This window comes from Lissotriton vulgaris, chromosome 7 (assembly GCF_964263255.1).
Source record: "Lissotriton vulgaris chromosome 7, aLisVul1.2, whole genome shotgun sequence".
Lineage (NCBI taxonomy): Eukaryota > Metazoa > Chordata > Amphibia > Caudata > Salamandridae > Lissotriton > Lissotriton vulgaris.
Window position 1 is genome coordinate 792579502 of NC_141695.1, and position 23248 is coordinate 792602749.

The 23248-nt window shown below is 43.1% G+C and overlaps 1 protein-coding gene across 1 annotated transcript in view; it reads right to left on the reverse strand.

Annotated features, from left to right (window-relative positions):
• The window catches only part of RNF213 (ring finger protein 213), a 2876335-nt gene extending 2856505 nt beyond the window's left edge, over window positions 1–19830 (reverse strand). The window contains exon 1 of the mRNA XM_086931045.1: window positions 19644–19830. Within this exon, the coding sequence (XP_086787171.1) occupies window positions 19644–19743 (100 nt within the window). The 5' untranslated portion in view covers window positions 19744–19830. The remainder of the gene's footprint in view (window positions 1–19643) is intronic.
• Window positions 19831–23248: the final 3418 nt, after the last annotated feature.

Genomic DNA, 23248 nt, shown 5'->3' on the forward strand with positions numbered 1-23248 from the left:
TGGTGGACCACCTGTCAAGGATACCAGCAGATGCCCCTCGCCTGGCAGGTCGTTCTGTTCCCACCCTGCTTTTTGCGGACGATACTTTGCTCTTGTCAAAATCGCCAATGGGCCTACAACAGCTTCTTTCGGGCTTTGACGATTTTTGTAAACAAAGAGGACTCTGTATAAACACAGACAAAACAAAGTATCTCATTTTGAACCCTCCGCAAAAACTTGGCCCTCCGCCAAGACTGGGCTCCGTGGCACTGGACAGGACTAAGACCTTCGATTATCTGGGTATCAGGCTAATGGACACCATGAAATGGGACCAGCATTTGACTAAAATGCTGTTAAACCTAAAAAGAGTAACCGGGACCCTGCTGAAAGAGCAGAGAGCATCCTCAACCAAACCCATAGCTGCAGTTCTGGATATCTACTCGGCTAGAGGAGTAAGTGCCGCTTTGTACGGGGCGGAACTATGGGGAATGTCGAACTATAAAGACCTCACTCGAGCTGAGAACATCTTCTTGAGAAGCCTGATGTCCCTCGGCCCTTCTGTCCCCATCTTGCCACTGCAATTGGATATGGGCTGTCGGGCGATCGAAGATCTAGCAAAGTTACGCCCCTTGCTCCTGTGGGCCCGCATCTGGAGAGTCCCCGAACTCTCAAGTTATGCGGATGGACTGCGGGAGATATTAAGATCGACAGGTTGGGCGAAAATAAAGTGGCTAACGGACATCAAAGCATTACTCACCAATCTGGGGCTGGAAGAAGCATGGTTCCAACAGACAGCCCCGCCCAAATCAACAATAAAACAGCTTTATTGGAACTGGGTGACAAATAGAAGGAATTCTTCCACCTCGATTTGCAAGTCGACCAGAAACTTCATGGAGTCCAAAGATACTCCTTTTAGAGAACTGTATTTGGACATAATCTCAGCCCCTTGGGAAAGGTCTCTGTATTTTAAATTTAGAATTGGCCTCCTCCCCGTAATGGAATTTACTAGTCATTGGAAAATTCCATACCAGACTGCTCCGTGGTGTCCTTTCTGCCCACAGCGCCAAGAATCCGTCCCCCACCTTTTATTTGAGTGTCCTGCATATAAAGTCCCACGGTCAAAATGGCTAAAACCCATGTGTCGCACACTGGGCACTAGGCATTGTAACGTGGCCCTAAGGATTCTTCTTTCAGACACTCGTACCTTTTACGCTTGTGCCACCTCGAAGTACCTTGGGTGGGCATGGCGAATTCGGTCAAAAAGACTCAGACAAATTGTTTAATTATCTTTTTATCAGGGTATATTTAAATCTGTGGTTTTTATCTTTAAATGCACTGAATTGAATTTTATTGTATGTACGCTTTTTAAGATATTTTTATATGTCGAAATAAAGCCTTTTTGACTGACTGACTGGCAATTGAGAAGGCCAAGTATAAAGTGAATAGGGGAATGCAAAGTTTTTGTCAGAATGGGATGTGAGAGTTGTTTTTCCTCTTCCTCACTTAAATGGACAATTTGAACTTATGTTAACATAGCCTGTTCAAATCGTCCACCAGCTTGCACTAACGTCGTACAATACAAAGTGTTTAGTATTGTTGTTTCTTGCTCTAAATAAATTGCAAGCTTGCACAAGTCAACAGAGAGCAGTGCCAGAGACTTCGGCCTGCGCTGTACCTAACCAAAGACTTCCCAACTGCCCCAGATTACCTGTGGACAATGTGTCAACTAGTAGGCTTGAGTAAACTCGGACCGCGACAAAAATCCAGTGTAATACTATTATGAGAAAATCCTCAAATGTATTCTATAGTTAAAGGTTTATTCTTGACTGTTCCTCATTGGTACATATCTTAGGAACCATATACTTGAAATATATATGGACGTGGGAGACCATAAGTCTCTCCTACCACGCCCAAAAGCCTTGTTTTTAACTCTGCCTCGGGCCCACTAATAAATTAACCGAATGGGACCTCTAGGACAGAATTTTAACCCCACTCTAAACACCTTCACTGCACACTCACCTAAGACAACTTGCTCCACTGTAAGCAGGCGTCGTAGCACACCTGAGGCATACTCGGTGTCTCAGGTGGGGCCAGATGATGAAGCATGCCACCAACTAGGTTGGTGGGTGAGGACTTTCTAAAAAACTAATATGTTTTCCAAAGAAAAGACACACAACACATGAGGATTATAAAAGTAGCTAGCTCTTTTTGATTACTATATGAAATATATGAAAGTCATTGTCTAAAGCCCTATGAAAGGACGTGCATTCTTCTGTGTCCCAGAACCCCCTACTTCCCTCCTTTAGAAGGTGAATCTATGCTGGATTTTATATAAAACTGTACTGAGTTCTTGTAACTTATGAATTATGCATATTATTGAAGGTCTGTTTCATATGTTTTGCCTATCAACTCCATATATACATTTCAAACTATATGCAGTGTTTGTCATTCTTATCAGTATTCCTCAGTTTTGATAATTGAGCCTGATCAAAATTTGTTTTGTTTACAAATCCGCTCTGGGTTGGGAGAAGGGGGCGGGGGTCACCAAAGTTCATATCAGGACTAAATCGCTCCCAATCCTAGTCTGGAGTGCTTTAGTATGAGTAAATCAAGATTTGTGCACCAACAGATCCATAGGTCTGATTGAACGCCAGGTAATCACAAAAGAGGTTTCTTAGGTTGAGCCGGGGCAGCGTTGGTCCTTTGCTCACTTTGCCACTGGATTCAAGCTAGCCTGGCTGATTAAGTGTGTTACCCCGAAACTGATCCCAGGATGCTTATTTCCAGTCCAGGGAAGACCTGGCTTGGCAGTTCAGGCGGGACTGTCACCAAGAAGCACTGGGTGAAGACTGATTTGCATATAGCTAGGTCTGAACTAGGGTGGCGAAGTGAGCTAAAGAAAGCTGATGGATTCAACCCAGATCTGTGACTGGGAGTGAGTGTCTAACAGGTTTCACATTTCATCCATCTGAGGGATAAAAAAAAATCCATTTTTGTTGTATTCACATACATATTAGTTGTTAGCATGATGCATCTAGATATATAATCGTGTATCATACTTTATGGTACATTAGTAACTGAAATGGCCTTTGCTCGTGTTATATGGTATTCTTCGTTTACGAATTAAAAACTACACCAACGCCATCTTGCTTTTACATGAACTAGGCCTGGGCAGTGATCACGTGCTGTTTGTCAAGTAGCTGAGCAGGCTCCAATTAGTTGAGTTACACAAGACAGCTGAATTCATGAGGTTCTCTCTCTCTCTGTGCTCTGAAGCCCAAGGTCGCATCTGGCCTTCGAGGAGATAAGCACATTCTCGGAGTCGCCGGGCTGGTACTCCCATGGACTGAGACGAAAGGGAGTCACCCCTCCTGACCTTCCCCCAACAATAGCAAAAGCAGACTTCTGAACAAGGTTTGTGTGCCATATATGGTCTTTCCTCGAATCACTGTGCCATTTAGTAGTTTTCCATGTAAGGTGATCTCATGTAATATAACGAAGGTATATATGACGTGTGTTAAGTGTGATAAGTCAGTCTTCTCTGCGCACCGGATGGGTGTGGTTGGAGAGGCTCCTCTATAGAGTATTTTGAATAATGAACGATTGCCTTTTCTTTACTGCCAACTGACTGATTATTTGGTAAGATACTTATTGGGAGCTATTGGTAAGTATGGCTTGCTAGTTTGATGAAATTGTAATATGACATCTCCTTGTGTTTGCTTTGTTGCCCTAAGTTTGCAGGGAATATGCCAAGACATGGGTCCCTTGCTAACTTTGCCACTGGATTCAAGCTATCCTGGAGGATGAAGGGTGTTACCACGAAACCGGTCCCAGATTGTTTCTTTCCAGTCCAGGGAAGACCTGGCTTGGCAGTTAGGGATGGACTCTTTCCATGAGACATAGGGTCAAGACTAATTTGCTTATAGTTAGGTCGGAACTGGCGGTGACAAAGTGAGCTAAAGAACGATGATGGATTCAACCCAGACCTGTGATTGGGGGTGAGTGTCTGAAAAGTTTCAGCGCTCCGTCCATCAACTCCTTGTGTGTACATATCCTAAAAACCATATACTTGTGTGAAATGTATGAAAATCATTGTCTAAAGTCCTATGAAAGGATGTGCATTCTTCTGTATCCCGGAACCCTCTACTTTCCACCTTTAGAAGGCGTATCTATGCTGGATTTTTTTTATAAAACTGGACTGAGATCTTGTAACTAATGAATGATGCACCTTATTGAAACTTTGTTTCATATATTTTGCCTATTAACACCATATATAACATTTCAAACTATATGCAGTGTCTGTCCGTATTAGTACGCCTCAGTATTGATCATTGAGCCCGATCAAAATTTGCTTTGTTGACAAATCCAATCGGGGGGGTGTAACGACCGGATTTTCGGACCAGATAGAATCAGCTCACTAAGACACCACCAACCCGGCCGAAACGTAACCACCTCCCTCCTCAGGACTTACTTACCATGGTACCTACCTGGGGATGGTGAATTAGCAATATACAAGCTTAGATCATATAAAATACCACCAAATCCATAGGGATTACTAGAAACAATGCTCTACACCACACTCATACCTTATAGTCTCGCGGCAACTTAGGCCCAGACTAGGCTACCCTCCTACTCATAGTGAAGGGGGCAGTTCTGATTACTTACCATTACACACTGACCACAAGCAGTGCTCACACAATCCACAATCCTGTGGGTATATGCACCGTGTCCTCCCAGTGCTCTCACTCTCTCACACAAGCCACAATCCTGTGGGTATACACACCGTGTTTTCCCGGTGCTCTCACTAACGCCGCTACACAACGGCGATCACTGTCCTATTGATACCTTTAACTCTCTCTCTCTCTATTGGGAAGTTTCACCATATACTACTGGGAATATCTTACACATTATATAATGGATAGACAGTTCGATCCTCTCGCACAAGAATGGCCAAATTACAGTCTGCAAAGGTTATTCTCTGATTTAAGTGCTCCCTGCTCCCTTGCTCAGTTACCACTTACCCGGCCGGTAAACGCATCCGTCCACATAACAGCATCTGACTAGAAGAAAGGTTAACTCTATCATATAAATAACAGTTACACAATGGTTCACTAAGAACTGGGGTCCCTTTATTACACAATAACAAATTATAATATCACAATAACTAGCATTCTAGGCATAGCCTGAAAAGTAAAGGGAAATAGACACATCTAAAGAATACATAAAGCTTTATTACTAACACATCCACATATAGCTGACAGGAACTGTAGATAGCTAAAAAAGGGCAATAATGGATTATAAAACAGAAAATAGTAGTGGGTCTAGCAAACAAATTGCTCAAGTATGTGTCTGGAAGGTAAGCTATGAACTACGTGAAAGAAACAGCATCTTTCCTGTGTGGAAAAATACCCATCAGCTGTCGATCCTGGACGCCCTGTTCATCATATGGGTTTCCTTCACACCAGGAAGGTAGATTTTAAACCAATTCAGATGGTGGGTGTGGAAACTTACTATGTGTTTCCATGTGTCAGGGTCAAGAGGGACAGCTCAGGAGCAGTGCATGTGTGAGATGAAAAAAAGAGTGAACTGTGATGTGAACAGATAAAATTGGGTAATAGAATGGAAAACTGACTTTAATAACCACCTTTCTATTCCCAAAAATAAAATAGCGTGCGATGTTAGAGGTTTTAACAAATAGCCTCTAAGCTTAGTATGTGGTCAACATGTTTCTGCAGGCTCATTTGTGGATCAGATTATGTATCCTGCTGCTCTCTTCAGGACCTTGTTCGCTACTGCTCTTTAAAAGTGAAATCAAATGAAATATCACATGGGCCCCTCCCCAATACAGTCCAGAAGGACGTTTGGAGCACCGACCGGACGTGCGGGGCTCCATATACCTGAGCTGTGGCCAGGTGGGGTGGAGCAGTTCTCTCCTACAACTTGGGTAGGAGAATGTTTTATTACTGAAAGACCCATGTGATATTTCATTTGATTTCACTAATATAACAGGACAGATATCTCCTGATTATTATGAAGTCTTGTTCTAGCGGTCATCTGGGTCCCTCTCTCGTCTGTGTCTTGGCTCATCTCAGATTCTCCCCTGCACTCTTGGACACACATCTGCGCCGATCACTCTGCACTGGATTCCTCTCTCCCACGCACTGTCTTCACCTTCCAACTTCAGTCTAATTATATAGTTTCTGCCGCTCTGATACCCATCTGCTCCACTAGCTTCTTCACTCTGTCTGATTGTTCCAGCTCCAATGTCCAACTCACTCCAGCTGCTCCCACAGACTAATCCACGATATAACTTCAGTCTCTTCCAAAAGGTATCACTCCAAACTCAAGCTGTTAACTGCCTGCTCCAACTGATCACAACTCCTTCTGACAAGTAACTGCTTCTGACCGCTCTCTTCAGCTCCAAAGACCATCTGAACGCTCCGCCTCTCTGCACTTCGCTAATATAGAATGCTCTCCCCTAGTGGAAAGTTCCAGTCAGCAGCCTGCCGCCCATCAGATCCCTGCACCACTCCGCGCCAAGGACACACACCCAGCCGGCCGGCCTTTTGTGGTATCTTCGACACAAAGAAAAATACAGTCTACTGATAAGTGCCGGCCCAGGCCGATTCTCTCCAAGTGAACAACACCTCATAACTAAAACATCACACTCGACCTACATGCATCTCAGTCTGCAGAGGCAGAAAGCAAAATGGAGTCTCTCTGGTTCTGGGCCTTGTAGGCCCGAAAAAGGATGAAATAGACACTTAGCTCTATACACAAACCCTACCAATAGGTAATATAAAGTCAAAACTACAGGATCCACCCTCTACTATAGGGCTTCAGGCCTGAAAATGATGAAAGGACACATAATTATGTCAAAGCCAATAGGCAATAGATGGATTTGAGTCAGGAATAAGGGATCTATCATCATATAAAGCGGCAATCCTCTAGTTTATGCTTCTAGGTCTGAAAAGAGGCCTGAAAAGGACCAAAACAAGCTAAGAATAGGGATCTAGGATGGTAGCAAGCTAAAGTCACCATCACTCAGAAATAGAACCAAAACCCGGTCACTACAGGGTGTGGGGGTCACCAATATTCATATTGGGACTACACTGCTCCCAGTCCTGCTTTGGTATGAGTAAATCAAGATTTGTGCACCAACAGATGCACAGGTCTGACTGAATGCCTGGTCATCACAAAAGAGATTTTTAGGTCTCGCCTAGCGTTGCAGCGCGCATGCGCTGTCGCTCGGCAAGCTATATTAAGAGAGAGGAGATTTCAGAAGGGTACTTGAAGTCCCACCCATCCTTTTCATTGGGTCGCGTCAGCGTTTATGCTAAACGCTGGCTTCCCATTGAAAAGGATGCTTTTTGGTCAATGCCCTTTCTCCCTTTTGGACGGCCCATCCGGACTGGGTCGTCAACTTCACGACTGTAGTGAAGCAATTTCTTATCTATATGGGGCCATCTGTTTCTAATTAGCATGGAGGAGCGCACTGTCTCCGACCTCTCAAAGGAAAAAAATCTTAGTTTCATCTTCAATCTCTCATCTTTAGGGGGATATGTTTCTAATTAGTGTGGACGAGCGCACTGCTCCAACCTCTCAAAGGAAAAAAATCTTGGTTTAGTCTCCAATCTGTACATTTAATGCAATGTAGTAAAAAAAATCTTCTTGAACATGGACTACAATTTGAAATCGCAGAGGTGAAAATCTGTGGCGGTCGAGTTTGTGATTTGTACTACCAATGTGAAGACTAGCAACTGTGCTAATAGTGCCTGGGCTTGTAAAGTAATGCACAATGAGTGATCTATCTGTGCAAGTACCGGTGCTTTTTTGTGCCAGTTCGAGCGCTCCTTCCTGCCCCAGGTTAACAGCAGCACCCACCCCAGGCGCGAGGACAGCCCCGGCAACTTTTTACGGATCCTGCACTTCCAAACATGCGCGCGCCTCGGTGGGTGCAACAAGTGCAGTGGTCATGAATTTGCAAGAAACCGTGGCAGCTCTCTATGTAAGACCTTGACCAGGGCAAACAAATTGATCAGGCAGAAACAGGGGCACCGCGAACACTCCCCTCCACCCCCACCCACCCACTTTAGCAGCTTCAGGGGGGTAGGATTCACTATGGGCCTCTTCAATGATTAGGAACTAGGCTCGTGCACACAAACACACACTCACACGCCACACAACCCTCTCCCTCCCAGCACACACACACACACTGATGGACAGCCACAGTAATAGACACACACACTGATGCAGACACACTGATAGAGAGACATGCGGATAGTAACTCACACTGAGAGAGACCCTCACAGATGCACTCACACAAATGGCAGTCTCAGTGAATGAGACACACACTGATAGACATTCAGCGATAGAGAGGCATGTGGATAGTAACACACTGATGGGCAGTCACACTGATAGGCAGACACACTGATAAGAGACACACACGGATAGAAACGGTGGTCCCTCGTCACATTCCGCGGGGGGCCCCATCATCATGCGCCACTGGTGAAACAGCACTAAATTATGTGGCAGGGGTCGCCAAAGGAATGCAGCGAGGAAACATGAATTATTTAGGAACTATTGAGGCAGTGTGCCACATAATATGCCAATGCAGGCAGAGTACGCAGCACATGCTGAGGCGTTAGTGTCTTTTTTTGACATTTCATCACTCACATGCGTGCAAACCTAGGATTGCCGCCTCACTCCATGGCCTCAGGCTGCTGTTTTCAGTACTTGGCGTTCATTTTACAACCTAATGCTTTAAGGCAGTGTAGTCCAGGCTTGCCTCCAAACTGACTTAAACCGGGAAAGCCAAGCCGTGAAAATTGGGTGTCGTTCATGACAAAGAGCGAGGAGACCGCCCGAGACAACATAAAGCAAAACATTACAGAAAATGAATATTTCTTAAATCTCAAACGCTTCATATTCAGCAGATGGCAAATTAAACTATTTTCCCCAGCAATTAATGTTTTTCTATTGCATGGAAGGACAGCAACAACACTGTGTATTAGCAGATTCACAGAGTTAAAGCACACGCGATGTCACCCTCGGCAGAGAACAGACCTATGTCTGCACACTTCTTGTGATAATAAAAGGTATGCCTCTTATTTTGCTGGCTGCAGTGTTTTACACTGTGACTGTTGCTCTCGGCTGGGAATTCCCTCTTCTCAGGCAAAGCGATACAAAAGGGGATGATGGACGGAGCGTTTGAGCAAATCAAACACTCACCCCCAGTCAACTGATCTGGGTTTAATCCATCACCATTCTTTAGCTCACTCAGCCACCCCAGTTCAGACATGGCCATATGCTACTCAGTCTGACCCTGTGCCTCATGGAAACAGTCCAGCCCGAACTGCCAAGCCATGTCTTCCCTGGACCGGAAACAAGCAACCTGGGACCGGTTTCGGATTCATAATCCTCATCAGCCAGACTATCTTGAATCCAGTGGCCAAGTGAGCAAGGGACTCACGTCTGAGCATACCCTGCCAACTTAGGGCGAACAAAGCGATACAAAAGGGGATGATGGACGGAGCGTTTGAGCAAATCAAACACTCACCCCCAGTCATCATCCCCTTTTGTATCGCTCTCTTCTCAGGCAGACACAGTGTACTGTACAAATGTGTCCTGTGCGAGTCCCGGGAGGAGGCAGAGCGGAGGCTGCAGACCTTTCAAGGAGATGGAAAGTTTTCAAGGTCTGTCTGAGCCTGCCCCCTCTTGAAACAGCGGCTCTTTGAGTGAACATGAATTTACACGCAGTGACACCCTGGTGAGACAGAGGAGGCCTTCTCAGCTCCTCGGTTGCATCAGTTTAAACATGTCGAGTTTGTAAGCTGCTTCGGACAGGGGCCCTGTGCCCAGACTATCAGCTGAGGTGTCGAGACGAGGGCTGCAGATCGTCAATTAAGTGAAACACAGCACAGGAAGGGGGGGTGCACTGCCCTGTCTCTGTGCACACTCCCAGGGAAGAGATGACCTGTCCCAAGGAGCACCGCAGGAGCTTAGGTGGGGGGGGGGGGGGTCACGAGATGGGACATCAAGCAGCAACCTGTAAGACACTGACCCCTCTTGTCAACTTTGTCTACGTCAGTCTAAAGAGAGACTGGAGTCTCACTGGCAAGGGCAGAGGCAGTAAAGAGACAGACTGGGGTCTCACCGAGATGGTCTCAGGCAGTGTTAAGAGAAAGACAGGGGTCTCACTGAGATTCATTGTTCGCTGAAGCTAGTTTATGTGATTAAACTATGTATTCTGGTGCCAAGCTGATAAGTGTAGCGTTGTTGGTTCGGGATTATAAGATTAGCCCCGGAAAAAAGTGCGGGGAGCAGCTGGCAGGGCAGCATTGGCACTGGTGAGCTGGGTGCAGCATTCAAGGCGCGCTCCAGAGAGTCACCACAAGGCTCTGCTTGTGATGAAATTACTTAGTTAAAGAATATATTCATCATTACACGCAGGATAAACTAATGTGCTTTATGTTGCATATGCAAAGAAAAATAATAAACTAACCTTGTCTATTGTCTTTGTCAGTATTAAATGCGGCAGTTAAATTAATGGCATGTGCTTATTTTATGTGCTTATGTTATGTCTTTCTGTGATAAAGAGCTCATGGAGATCCTGCTGTTCGAAAAGGAAAAGTAATTATAGTGCTACTTGTATGTGCTTTTGCTAGGTAACATAATTAACAGGACTATTTAGTAAAGGGGGAGGGTAACAATATGGGTCTCAATTCTTTAATTAATTGATGTCTTGTGTTTGTTTAATAATAGTTTCCAAAGTGAGGCCTAAAGGTGGTTCAGAAAACATGGCTGACAGAGCTGCAGACGCAAAAAGCTTGTCCAGAGTGATCTCTTACACATGCGCAGCTGTGAAGATTTTATTGCAATGTCATCATGAATTGAAAAGCAGTTCTTTGGTCGCGTTGAACGTGCTCCCGGAGAGATGGCTCAAGGACAGGAACTTAATTGCCAAGGTTAGGAAGTAAATGTTCGAAACTCGAGGAAAAAAGTAACTTTCTTAAGGAAGCTGAAAGACGTGGAAATGAAAGACAATAGGGCTTATATGAAGCCTGGACTTGGTCAAGAGTCGAAGATGACCTAATAATTTTATCATGGACTGACACAGGACAGCCAATGAAAAGCTCGGATTTGCTTAAAAGAATGTAAAATGTAGAACGTTTAGCTAGAGAGAAAGGTATAAAGTCTGATACTATGAGCAAGGAAAAAACTCTTACTTTCCGATTCCTGAGTGACGTGACATGCTGATGGACCTTTGGCGCATGTAAGGACAGCAGACTTTAAATGATTTTTTCATTATAGGTGAAGTGAGAAATAAATTTAGGGAATGGAAACTGTTATTCTGCTAATATTTCAGGTTTCTGAGCTTGCTTTTAAATGTCAGTTTTACATTAATTTCCTTATTAAAATGCTGCTTTCTTATTTGCTTATAAAATAAAGATTCTAAAACGTAAATGCCTTTTCTTTATGAAAAATAAAGGTAATAAAATTAGATTTGAAGAAGACAAGCTGGTCTTGTTTATTCATGGTCTAGTTTCCATCAGTTGATCCAATCGCCGTAAGTGGTTTGATTAATAGGTAATAAAGGTTTTAAAACCATGGTAGAGATAAATAATCTGCAGTTGTATATAACAATGTAAATAATATGTGAATCATTTTATTAATCATACCACCTGATTCAGTTGCTCAAAAATTGTCTCATTGGTTTTATGGGCCTTTATATGCGTTTCATGATTAATGGGGAGTATTGAGGTGATAGATAGTGTTTATGAGACAGTTTTTCAATCGGAGCGCTGGATCAAGACTCATCGCAGGAACCATGGCAGGAGTAGAGAAAAGTCATGCTGGGGTCAGTAGGCCTTAAAAAAATCTACCCACCCACTTGCAATTACGAGAAAATTTGATCAGGTCGAGCTATTTTTAGCACCTACTAGTCCCACCTGGCAAGTAAACTAAGGCTGGAAAGGAACAGGTGTTCTCTTCATTCAGAAAGAGGGAGCGGATGAAGCCTTACGGACAGAGCGGTCAACCTCGAACCTGGGGAATCTGGTTCGAGCCCTAGCAACAACACTCAACATCCTGTGATTCCGGGCAAATCACTTCATCTCCCTGCAACTAACAAAAATGAACTTGTCCATCTGTAACAAAACCGGTGCTCATGTAAAACGCTCTGATACCCGATGTCTTGGGTCTAGTTTGCCCTATATAAAACTCTATATAAAAAAAAAAGGGAATGAGCCTTAAAGATGCCATGAAATGTTTTTATCTTGACACATTGGCTATTTGTGCAAGGAAAGGAGACAAATATCAGTATGTCTTTTAACTAATTGCTGCTTGGAAATTTGGTTTATTTTTCTTTCTTATTAGAGTTAGAGGTTTTTATAAAGTGAGCAGTCTGAAGATGTTATTTTTCTCAAACACTTAACATTTAAATAACTAGCCTGTAAATTAATATTACAAATATATCAGGAATTACAGAAGCATTTTTTTTGGTAATTAAAAAGTGTTATGCAAACAAAGAATTAAATAGGAGCAAAACAAACCATAACACTTCACTTGGTGATGTGCAAATGACAATTGCAGAAACTCTACTTCCAAACATTATTGTTTGTACACTATATAGTTGTATCAGTAAAGCTGCACATCAGTGGGAAGGTTTGTGGCCATTTTGATGTAAAATCTGCTGATTACAAATTACAGTGTGCTACCACTTCATGCATGCTTTAGTTATGTATTTATTAAAAAGTTTGTAAACATGATTTGATAAACATTCCTGCCCCCGCCCTGACGACAATGCTGTTAATTAACTCAGAGGCAAGTCAGGGGTTATGTGTATCCTATAAGTGGCTGTGTTTGTATTATATATGGAAAAAAGTTTCGCCTATTAAACAGCTTTTTATATAGCAGACATACTGAACTCGCACATTTGAAGGTGCTCCCATATGTGATAATGAAGAAAATGGCGGCTCAATAAATTAAATTTTTGCCCACGATCACATCATTTGAAACCAGATTTGGGTATCATCTTTCCCGGAACTCAAATCTTGGGATATGGACAAGGAAGTGTGTCGTGCACACCGCTTCCCTCTGTCATTACCTAAACGTTTGGACAAACCACCACAATACCCCAGAGCATTTCTAGTCCATTTCGGAAATTATCTAGTACGTGATACTATATACGACCTGGCTAGACCCACAACTCAAAGAGAATACAAGGGATTTAAATTCTTTACAAGACCGGATTTTGCGCACGCTACTGTAGAACGACGATGGAGAATGAGACAACTGATCGCTCCCTTTGAAAAATTAGGAGCGACGGTCTTTCTGCAAAATCCGGCACGATTAAAAGTAATTTACAGAGGTGTAACAAAGAGCTTTACAAGCGAAATCCAGGCAGAGGCCTACCTCAAGGATGTCGCAGAAAAAGCAAAACAAAATAAAGGCAAATAAACGAAAGAAGATGATTAGAATGGATTGGATATGATACAAATTACCTAGTAAAATCATGTGAATGTGTTATAGATCAAATATGTCTTGAATAATTGGCAATTGAATATAAAGAATATGATAGTACTGACAAGTTACTTTCATTTGCTATATGGTTGACTTTTTCTAGGATTGTAAAATAACAGGCTAGGTTCAAGCTTAGGCGCTCGGACCACACTGCCATCAACAACTGGGTGAGCCAAAACCCAGGTTGCCTCTAAGGGCGGTAAGGGGGGGGGAGGGTTAGGGGTTGGGGTCAAGAGGAAGGGAGGGGGAAGAAAATTCAGAAAAATTGTGATTACAGTTCCAGATGCATTATGAGGAACATAAATGATGACACAAATGTCAATGATGTTAAGGATTTGTTTGATTTACTTCTTTTCTCTTTTATGTATAACAAATGTGTCAATGATGTTAAGGAGTTGATTGGTTCGTTTCTACTCTTCTTTACGTATAACAGATGTGGAGATAAATATAATAACACGCTGATATGGCTAAGATAAAAATGTGCTCCTGGAATGTGGCAGGACTCAACGATAGGAGCAAAAGGGAAAGAATGTGGGGACTAATAAGGGCAAATGCATTCGATATAATATGTCTACAGGAGACCCACATTCCATGGGCAGAGCGGGATGTATTGAAGATCTCAGGGTTTAACTTACTGGTCTGTTCTAGTCAAACTACGAGGACAAGGGGGGTCGCTATAGTAGCAAAATCCTTTTTGGGGGAGGCAACACGCAAACTAGCTGATCCACTAGGCAGGTGGGTGATTGTGGAGCTCAAGTGCGGAATTACAATATGTTCCATCTATGCCCCTAATCAAGATGACCCCGCAATCTTTAACGACCTGGAGATAGAATTAGCATCCTGGCCTCAGGTAATGATCCTATGTGGGGACTTGAATATTTCTCTACCCAGAGCTAGTGCACCACAGAAACAAGAGCGACTTAAATATACTGGTCGCAAGCCTAAAGTTTTTAATGCTGTCTCTCAATTAAAAGAAAGTTTAGGTCTGGTTGATCTATGGGATCTAAAACAGGGTCATGACCCTGGCTATACATATTTTTCTCACCCTCACAATAAATATGTCCGTATCGACTATATTTTAATGTCGAATAACCGGGCAAGTTTGGCTCAAATAAGTAAACTACCTAAAATTATTTCGGACCATAATCCTCTATCTCTCACTTTTTATTTAACTGACATGGCAAGACCTCGCTCTAGTTGGTCTTTCGACAAAAGATTGCTTGTAAATAATGAATATGTAGAACATATGAAAAAATGGTCACAGGATTTTTTTGATTCTAACCGATATAGCACATCCAGAAATATGGTATGGGATTGCTTTAAAGCTGCAGTCCGTGGGGAGACAATCAGTTACGTAGCTAGACAGAGGAAAGAGGTGACAAAGCTTAATGAACTACAACTACAAAAACTAGCTGAACTAGAAGAGAAGCATACTAGGCTAATAGCACAAAATGTGGATGGTGGTTCAATATTAAGAGATATGGCGATACTAAAAGCAGAGATAAACAGTAAAATCTCCCAAAATACGGCTGAATTATACCAATCCCACCGAAATAAGATTTACGAAATGGGAGATAGGGTGGGTAAGCAATTGGCACTCCGAACCCGCCAAAGTCAATCTCTTAACTCAATTACGTGCATTGAATCAGAAGGCCAAGTATTTACAACACCTGAAACTATCCTAGAAGTGTTTCAAAATTATTATGGGAAATTGTACAAAAATGAGGACTCTTTAAACTCAAATGTAATCGAAGGAACACTATCAAAATGGGCAAGCGAGCACGAAGATGGTGTAGGATTGGATAACGCTACTAGGCTAGATCTAGAAAGAGAAATAACTCAAATAGAAGTGGAAACTGCTCTTGCAGAGTTAGCCGCGGGAAAAGCCGCAGGGCCTGATAAAATACCACTCGAGTTTTATAAAATTTTGGGTAATATAGTAACGCCTCTACTTCACGATTTATTTGTTGGAATCCAATCTGGTGGCATCCCTCCCAGGTCTTGGCAGGAAACTAATATTGTAATTTTTCAAAAGAAAGATAAACCTCCTCAACTGCCCTCATCTTATCGACCTATCTCTCTAATAAATTCTGACTCAAAACTGTACTCAAAGATTTTGGCTAATCGGCTCAGGGGGATCATCGAACGTCTGGTCTCCCCCTGGCAACATGGTTTTATTCCAGGCAAGGATACCACGGACCATACCCGACGCGCTATCGCACTATTTGATGCCGCAAATGCTACGGGAGGCCAGATGTCGATGGTCCTCCTGGATGCCGAGAAGGCTTTTGATAGGGTTTCATGGGTCTTCCTATGGGCAATATTAGATCAGAATAATGTTGGACCTTGTCTTATGAGATCAATTAAAGCAATGTATTTCTCACCGAAGGCTAGGGTATTGGTAATGGGCCAGGAATCTGGATTTTTCAACATATCTCGGGGGACCAGGCAGGGATGTCCTTGCTCTCCGATTCTTTTTGCCCTCTACATAAATCCTCTTATTCTTAAACTTTTACAGGCTGAGGCAATTAAACCAGCTATACTGGGCCCCTACCAAACCAAAATATTAGCTTATGCCGACGATGTGGCTGTAATAACACCACAGCCCACGGAGGCTATATCAGAAATAGAACAAATTACTCAAGCCTTCGGTCAATTATCAGGATATTCCTTAAACAGGGATAAAACTATGGTAATTTGCACAAATAATGTCCACTTTACTGATCCTAGAAGGGTAGAATCTGCAGTGTATCTGGGAGTTCGAATATCTGCCAAAATAGATGAGATAGTAAAAATTAATTATGAACCACTGCTCCAAAAAATAAAGAAAGAACTCAAAAGGATTGATGCACTACATCTCTCAATCATTGGAAGAGGTAATTTTCTCAAAATGAATATCCTACCTCGGGTTCTATATTTGTTTCGAGCGATTCCTCTTCTTGTGGAAGACAACATTCTAAGGGCATTGGAATGTCAAATGGGCAAATTTGTGTGGGGCTATGGTAAGATTAGGAGATCTATCCGGAAGCTCTCCCTACCTATCACTAGAGGAGTTTTGGCTATACCTGACCTGGGTCTTTATTCATGGGCTGCTTTTTTACAACAGATGATATTATTATTTCATGTCAAATCACTGGGATATGAGGTCGGGGGCAATTATATACCCTCAATCTATGAGTTGTCTATCGGTGATGTAGCTAATGGCCTGTTACTGAAACAGATTGAACCCTCATATTATAAGAAAATTAAATTTAAGGTTATAACTAACGCATGGGCAGCGTGGAAGAAAATTTCGAGGTATATGAAAATTCCCAAATACAATAGATATATCTCATTATGGCACTCCTCAATACTACCACCTCAAATATATGACGCTATTTCCAGACAGTGGGAAACTTTAGGAGTATCAACAATAGGAGACTTCATGCTTCCCAATAATGGTAGTAGATTTCAACAACTTCAATCAAAATTTGCTATCACGAATAACAGTGTATTCAAATTTATACAAATCAACACAATCATAAATGCAAAATTTGCTAATATTTGTCTGGAAAATATTCCTCTAATCGACCTTCTGTCTAAATCCTCAACTAGGATAGGTATCATCTACGACACATTACTTGAAAACCAACAAGATGACTTAGAATCTACCGAAGTGGGCTGGTCAAGGAAACTAAATAATCCTAATGTAGACATCGACATGTCTCTTATACTATCGTCACAGCTGTTTATGTCCTCTAATTTGAAAGCCCAACTATATAAAACTATTTATGATTTGTATTTTACTCCCGCTAAACTTTTCGCTTGGGGGATAAGGTCTACTTCAGAGTGTCCAAGGTGCGGCAAATCAGCGGCAAATCTACCACATATGCTCTATGATTGTGATAAATTGCTAGCACTGCGAACAATGATTGCTGGGTTCTGGCAGGAGGTTTTTGGGCATCCAGTAGCCGAATCTCCCACCCTCTATATTTTGGGATACGATAACACTCTGAATCATACTAAGGCGGAAGAAGTATCACTCTTCTTGAGCACAGCTATATATAGAATTATACTAACAGCCCGATGGAAGGATGTTGATCCCCCTAACTTTCAGATCTGGCTGTCTAGGCTCTTAGGTATGTACAATCAAGAAAAGGCGATTTTCGCCTGTAAAGGGATAAAGCCTAGAGCACGTGGTATTGAGATTTGGAAACCAATTGAAAATTGGAGCAATGACAATAGAGATTGTGGCTAAACGTATGTAACCAGGACTATACTGCCTTAATCATCTGTTGTTTCTTTTCTATGTTTTATCCTTAATGTCGCTCTTTCTTTGAAATGTGTATGATATTTACCGAACCCGCGGTATAACATTTTTATATATATATTTTTTTTTTGATCTTTGTTCTCTCTTTCTTTATGTATCTGCAATTGTAAATCACCAAATAAAAGAAAAATAAAAAAAAAAAAAATGAAACCAGATTTGGGTCAAGAGGTCGAGTATATTATTTAAATCCCTAGGCCTGCAAGGTCTGGTAACATTTTTATGATTTTTCAAGGCCTGGTCAGGTGAGAGGCGATGTACGCCAAATGGGGTGCATGTTGCATCCTGGGATCTTTTGCTGGGAGTTTTAGTACAGGTTGGGGGGGGGGGTTAAGAGTTGGAAGGGGCAGAGTGACTTACTGTATAAGTGAGGTGGGGTTGTTTGATGTTAATGTATCGTGTTGTAAAGTTCAGCTGTGGCCTGTCCTAACAAATCGGCCTTTTACTCGTATATTGGTCTGTTTATTCTGCGCAGTCTAGCCCGAAGAAGTAATGTGCAACAGTGACATAGAGGGGCAGAAGATGCGTGGTAGTCTATTATACAGGCATGAGATTAATTCCAGCCTTGGCATTTGCTGCACCGGTGCCTGCCGCGGGGAGCGGAGATTTATGCATGTTGTATATTGATTCTTCTTGTAATATGGCTGACAGTAGTCATTAGCCCTTCCTTAGCGTTTTCACCTTCTCAGCCTCCCAGAATACCTGTGAGTGTTCTAATCTGTACCAGAGTGTTCTACTGTAAAGGCGGAAGATGTGTTGTATATTGATTCTTCTTGTAATTTGGCTGACAGTAGTCATTAGCCCTTGCTTAGTGTTTTCACCTTCTCTGCCTCCCAGAATACCTGTGAGTGTTCTAACCTGTACCAGAGTGTTCTACCTGTATCAGTTGATGGTCTGGTCAACTGGCAAGGTTTGTACTCAGCTGTATCCTACAATAAATCTACATGTAATCAACTAGAAGTATCATGTTATCTATTTACAACAATGCACCGGCATTCATTCTCTTGCAAACGGAGCACTGTGACAGACCCTTGTGTATAGTCATTGTTTAAGTGCTTATTCATTATTTATCGAATCCCTGTGTCTTCAACTTTCAGTCTAGCAACTCAATATGCTGTTCGCAAGATACTCAAATGACTAAACATCACTGCACCCTAACTTTTGGTCACATATAAGTAATTTTCTGTAGTTACCCTCACATGTATACACGCAGTCTGAATTAGCTATATCCGTGATGAAGCTGAACAACTGGGCAAAAAGCTACACATGGAACAAAAACGCAATTTTTGTGGTCTGTTAGTGACCAGTTAACAGGACATCCTCTTCAGCGGTGACCCATTAGAGCAGAACCAGTGCTCAATATTAAAAATAAAATTTAAAAAAAGCATACGTGCCGGGGCCCAACTCAGAGCTTTGCTCAGAATAGGCCCCTGCCAGTGCTCAAATGTAGGTAGGTAGCGGATACTTAGCCGTGATTCCCCTTTATGTGTTTTTTTTTTTATCCACCACCATACACTCCCTGCTCCTTTATCTCGCTCACGCTCGGTTTATTTCCTTTCTTTTTTTGCTTTTCTCGCTTTGTCATGGTTTCCGTCGTCATCTCCCACCTTCTTTCCCCTCGTGTGTTTTCTTCCCTTTCTTGCTCTGGCTCAAAGTCTAATGAGGAAAATGAGTGCCCGTCCACAAAAATGAGTGCAGGTGGCATCACCTGCAACCACCGGCTTAAATTAAGCGATGGGATGGAACCAAAACCACATTTTTCGGATACGATAAAAGTTTGAAATCTACTACAGCCTATATGACACGTAAGAAGTTGAACTCGTTCGTTTTTTACCTGGAGCACCACGCGCGGGAAGGGGAAACCTGGCGCCGCACTCGCTGCAGAACTTGGGAGCGACATCCCGGGAGAGGTACTGGCAAACCGCACACCTCATTCCTCGGCCGCCCTTTTCCTCAAAAACAGGACCGCGGGGCCCAGCTTCGCCGTGCACAAGCAGTCACCACCACCGCCGACTAAGACCAGGAAGTGCCGAGAGGAGCCCGGGAGCTGCCTATCTACAGACACTGACTCACGCGGTCACATGAGCAGCTACAAAACGCTTTCGGTTTCGTTTTTACTGAACTTGAGAAAGGAAACGAAAGTCTTTTTCTGTTGGACGGCTCAGATTCGTTGTCGGGGCCATAACAGTCGTTTAAGAAACAAAACAAAAGTATTTCACATCAGCGAAGATTCGAGTTTTAAATATCAATGACAGGGCGAGACTAAACTATAAAAGAGACCACTGGAGTTATACGAAAAGTATGCTGTAAACTGTGCAACAAACCTCATGAAAAGCAAATTACGCAGCACTATTCTAGTATTATTTTCTTAGCGCGTAATACAAAAGGGAACGCAGTGCTCTAATCATGCATATGTCTTTTTGAGAAAGGAAAAAATAGCAGTTCTGTTAATACTATTGACGTCGCACCCCGCCTTGCCCACTTGATGTATCAGGAGAGGTCAATTTTATACAAAGAGGCTAAGGCAATACACTATCGCACCTAACATCTTAGTGGGGTAAATTCAGTGGCTTAACGAAACTTGATGCCCCCCCCCCCCCCCCCCCCAGCGGCACGGCCCACCATGTACCACTTTGCCCTACCACCCAGAAATCGAGCATATTTAACAGATTTGGTAGGTAGGGCAGCATGGTACAGATTTGGTAGGGCAGCAGCATGGAACGGATTTGGTAGGACAGCAGCATGGCACAGATTTGGTAGGGCATCATGGCACAGATTTGGTAGGGCAGCATGGCACAGGTTTGGTAGGACAGCAGCATGGCACAGATCTGGTAGGACAGCAGCATGGCACATGATCAGTAGTTCTCCATTTGTTCAGCCCTCTGAATGCCAGCTTCACCAGCTGAGTGTGTTGATGGAGTCTATTGTATCCGCCTTTATCAGTATTAGAAGATGAAAACATTCTGAGGACTGCCAGCCAGGAAAAATCTAACCACCTCCACCACATTAAGGGTGGCTACAATGTCTGAGGTAAGCCTTGCTGACTCCTGGGTGGGTCCCATCCTGCTGACCCCTGGCATTGTGGCTACAGAACCTGCTATCTGCCTTTATCAGCCTTAGTAGATGAAACCATGCTGAGCACTGCCAGCCAGGAAAAAACGAACTACCTCTACCAAATTAAGGGTGGCTACAATGTCTGAGGCTATCCTTGCGGACTCCTGGGGGATGGGGGGGCTCCTGCTGACCACCATATATTGGGCAATAGGACCTTCAATCTGCCTTTATCAGCATTAGAAAATGCAAGTACGCTCGCTGAACCCTTGGATCACCCCTTACCACACTAAGGCTACAAAATGGGCAACTGAAAATGGGCGACATTCACTCCCTCTGACCTTTGTTCATTCTTTCCAACCTTTCTTTCATTATTTCCTTTCTTATTCTCTTCTTTCCTACTTCCCTTCCTTCCCTTCTCACTCTTTCCATTTCTTCTACTCTCTTCCTTCTCCCGCAACCCTTTCTGTAGCTCCATTCTTCTTTTCCTTTTGTTTTCCTTCTCTTCCTCCCTTACCGTCTTCTTCCTTTACCGAATCACTCTCTCCCCATCTCCCTGCAAGCTTTCTTCCTTCTCTCCTTCCTTCATTTCTGCTTATACACATCTCTATCTGTCTTATATCTTTTCTTCCATTGTTACCTTCCACCCTCCTTTCCTCTCTCCACCACTCCCTTTTACTTTCTTCCTCCTTTCCTTCTACTCTCTTTCCTGTCGTCTCCCCACCTCTCCTCCCTTCCCGCTCTCTTCTTTCCCCTCTTTCTGTCTTTAAGCGCCCCCAACCCTCTTTTTTCCCTCCCACTCATGTTGCGTAGCTGTACGTCTGGCCCAGCTTCATCTGAAGTGCAGCAGACACCCACTAAGGGTTTGTCATAAATCATTTAGCAATATTTTGTTCTGGTCTCCTATGTAATTAACAGCTTGATTAATATTTTAATATTAACTTGCTTAATAAACCCTAATTTCTCTGTTAACTCATTTATTGATGCCACTTGTCAGACTGGCAATGGGGCTCACGTCAATTTAGAACAAAGAATTTAAGACAGTAAGTAAAGACAGGTGTAAGACACTTCCGTGACACAAATTAACTGCAATTTAAAGAAATATGACTCTAAACTGCTTGCTGCACAGCCAGGCAAAAAGGCAGCACTACTTAATGAATGCATGATGTCAATGAGCTACAATGACATCCACACAAGTCTCCAAAGAGCATCAGTTAATCATTATAGTCTAATACCTTAGGTTTTAATTTAAATTATGTGTTGGGCTTTCTTATTTCTTATCCACAAAGAATGAATGAGTTTTTCTGTGGGTGGCACACTGTAGACTGAATTATCCCTAGACACAGGAGCACTGAACAGGAATGGCTGGGGTGCGCAACCCAAACTTCCGACTTTCGCACTTAGCAAAGTTTTCTCAGTTTAAGCCCGAGTGACATTATACCAATGTGAAATATGTTTTTCCGCACTTTAATGAAGCCAATCCATTGATGGTGTCAACCACGGTTGGCCCATTTTAAGAGAAATCGAAATACATAATTGGCAGATGTTTCCCATTTTTGCGTGCATTTCATTTCTGCCTCTTTTTGTGTTATATGACCAACAATACTAATTTAATATCCTCTGTGGGAAGTGTGTAAGTTAACCCTGTCCTCAGACAGTTGTCTGGTTTGGCATACCAAACATGCTATCCACGCTCGCTGCCTCAGGCTGGGGGCCTCTCATCTGCTTAGCACTACACTAGGAGGAACATTGAAGCTTTTCTGGCAGCCCCTCCAAGGTCCACCCACCTACTCTACTGTTTTCACTCAGGCCCAGCACTACTACCGGACCGGTACTCGTTCGTCCCCACCTCCCCTCCATCTCTCATCGACATCCAGGCTCCAGCCCTGCCAGTGCTAAGAGGGATATTATTTTAACGGTTCCCACCATCTCCCTTCTGCAATCTGAGCATACCTCAGCCCTCTCTATATCACCAATGCCTGCCCTGAGAATGCATAGCAGGCATCATTATCATTAGATCCTCCGTCCGAGTCCTGAGCAGGACACAACATACTGATGTATACATGAACTCTCACCCCTAATATGGGCTGACACGAGGATATGTGAAGTCTTTTTGGCTTTTGCATCTCGAGGTCACCAGATAGCTCCTGTATGCTTGGATGCCAATGAACGCTTTTTACCTTTGCAACAGTGGATTAGGTCTTGGTGGACGAGTTCACGACAGGTCCCTCTGAGAGGGAGTGGCACTGAGGTTTGGTAGAGGGTTGCAGACTGGCCATGAGTTTCTAGGACATAGAGGCACAGAACTGGGGTTCAGAGGTACCCACTAGGCCTGGGAGAAGGTGTTTTTGTTGAACACACAAGAATTACATTTTTTTGTGTGCATTT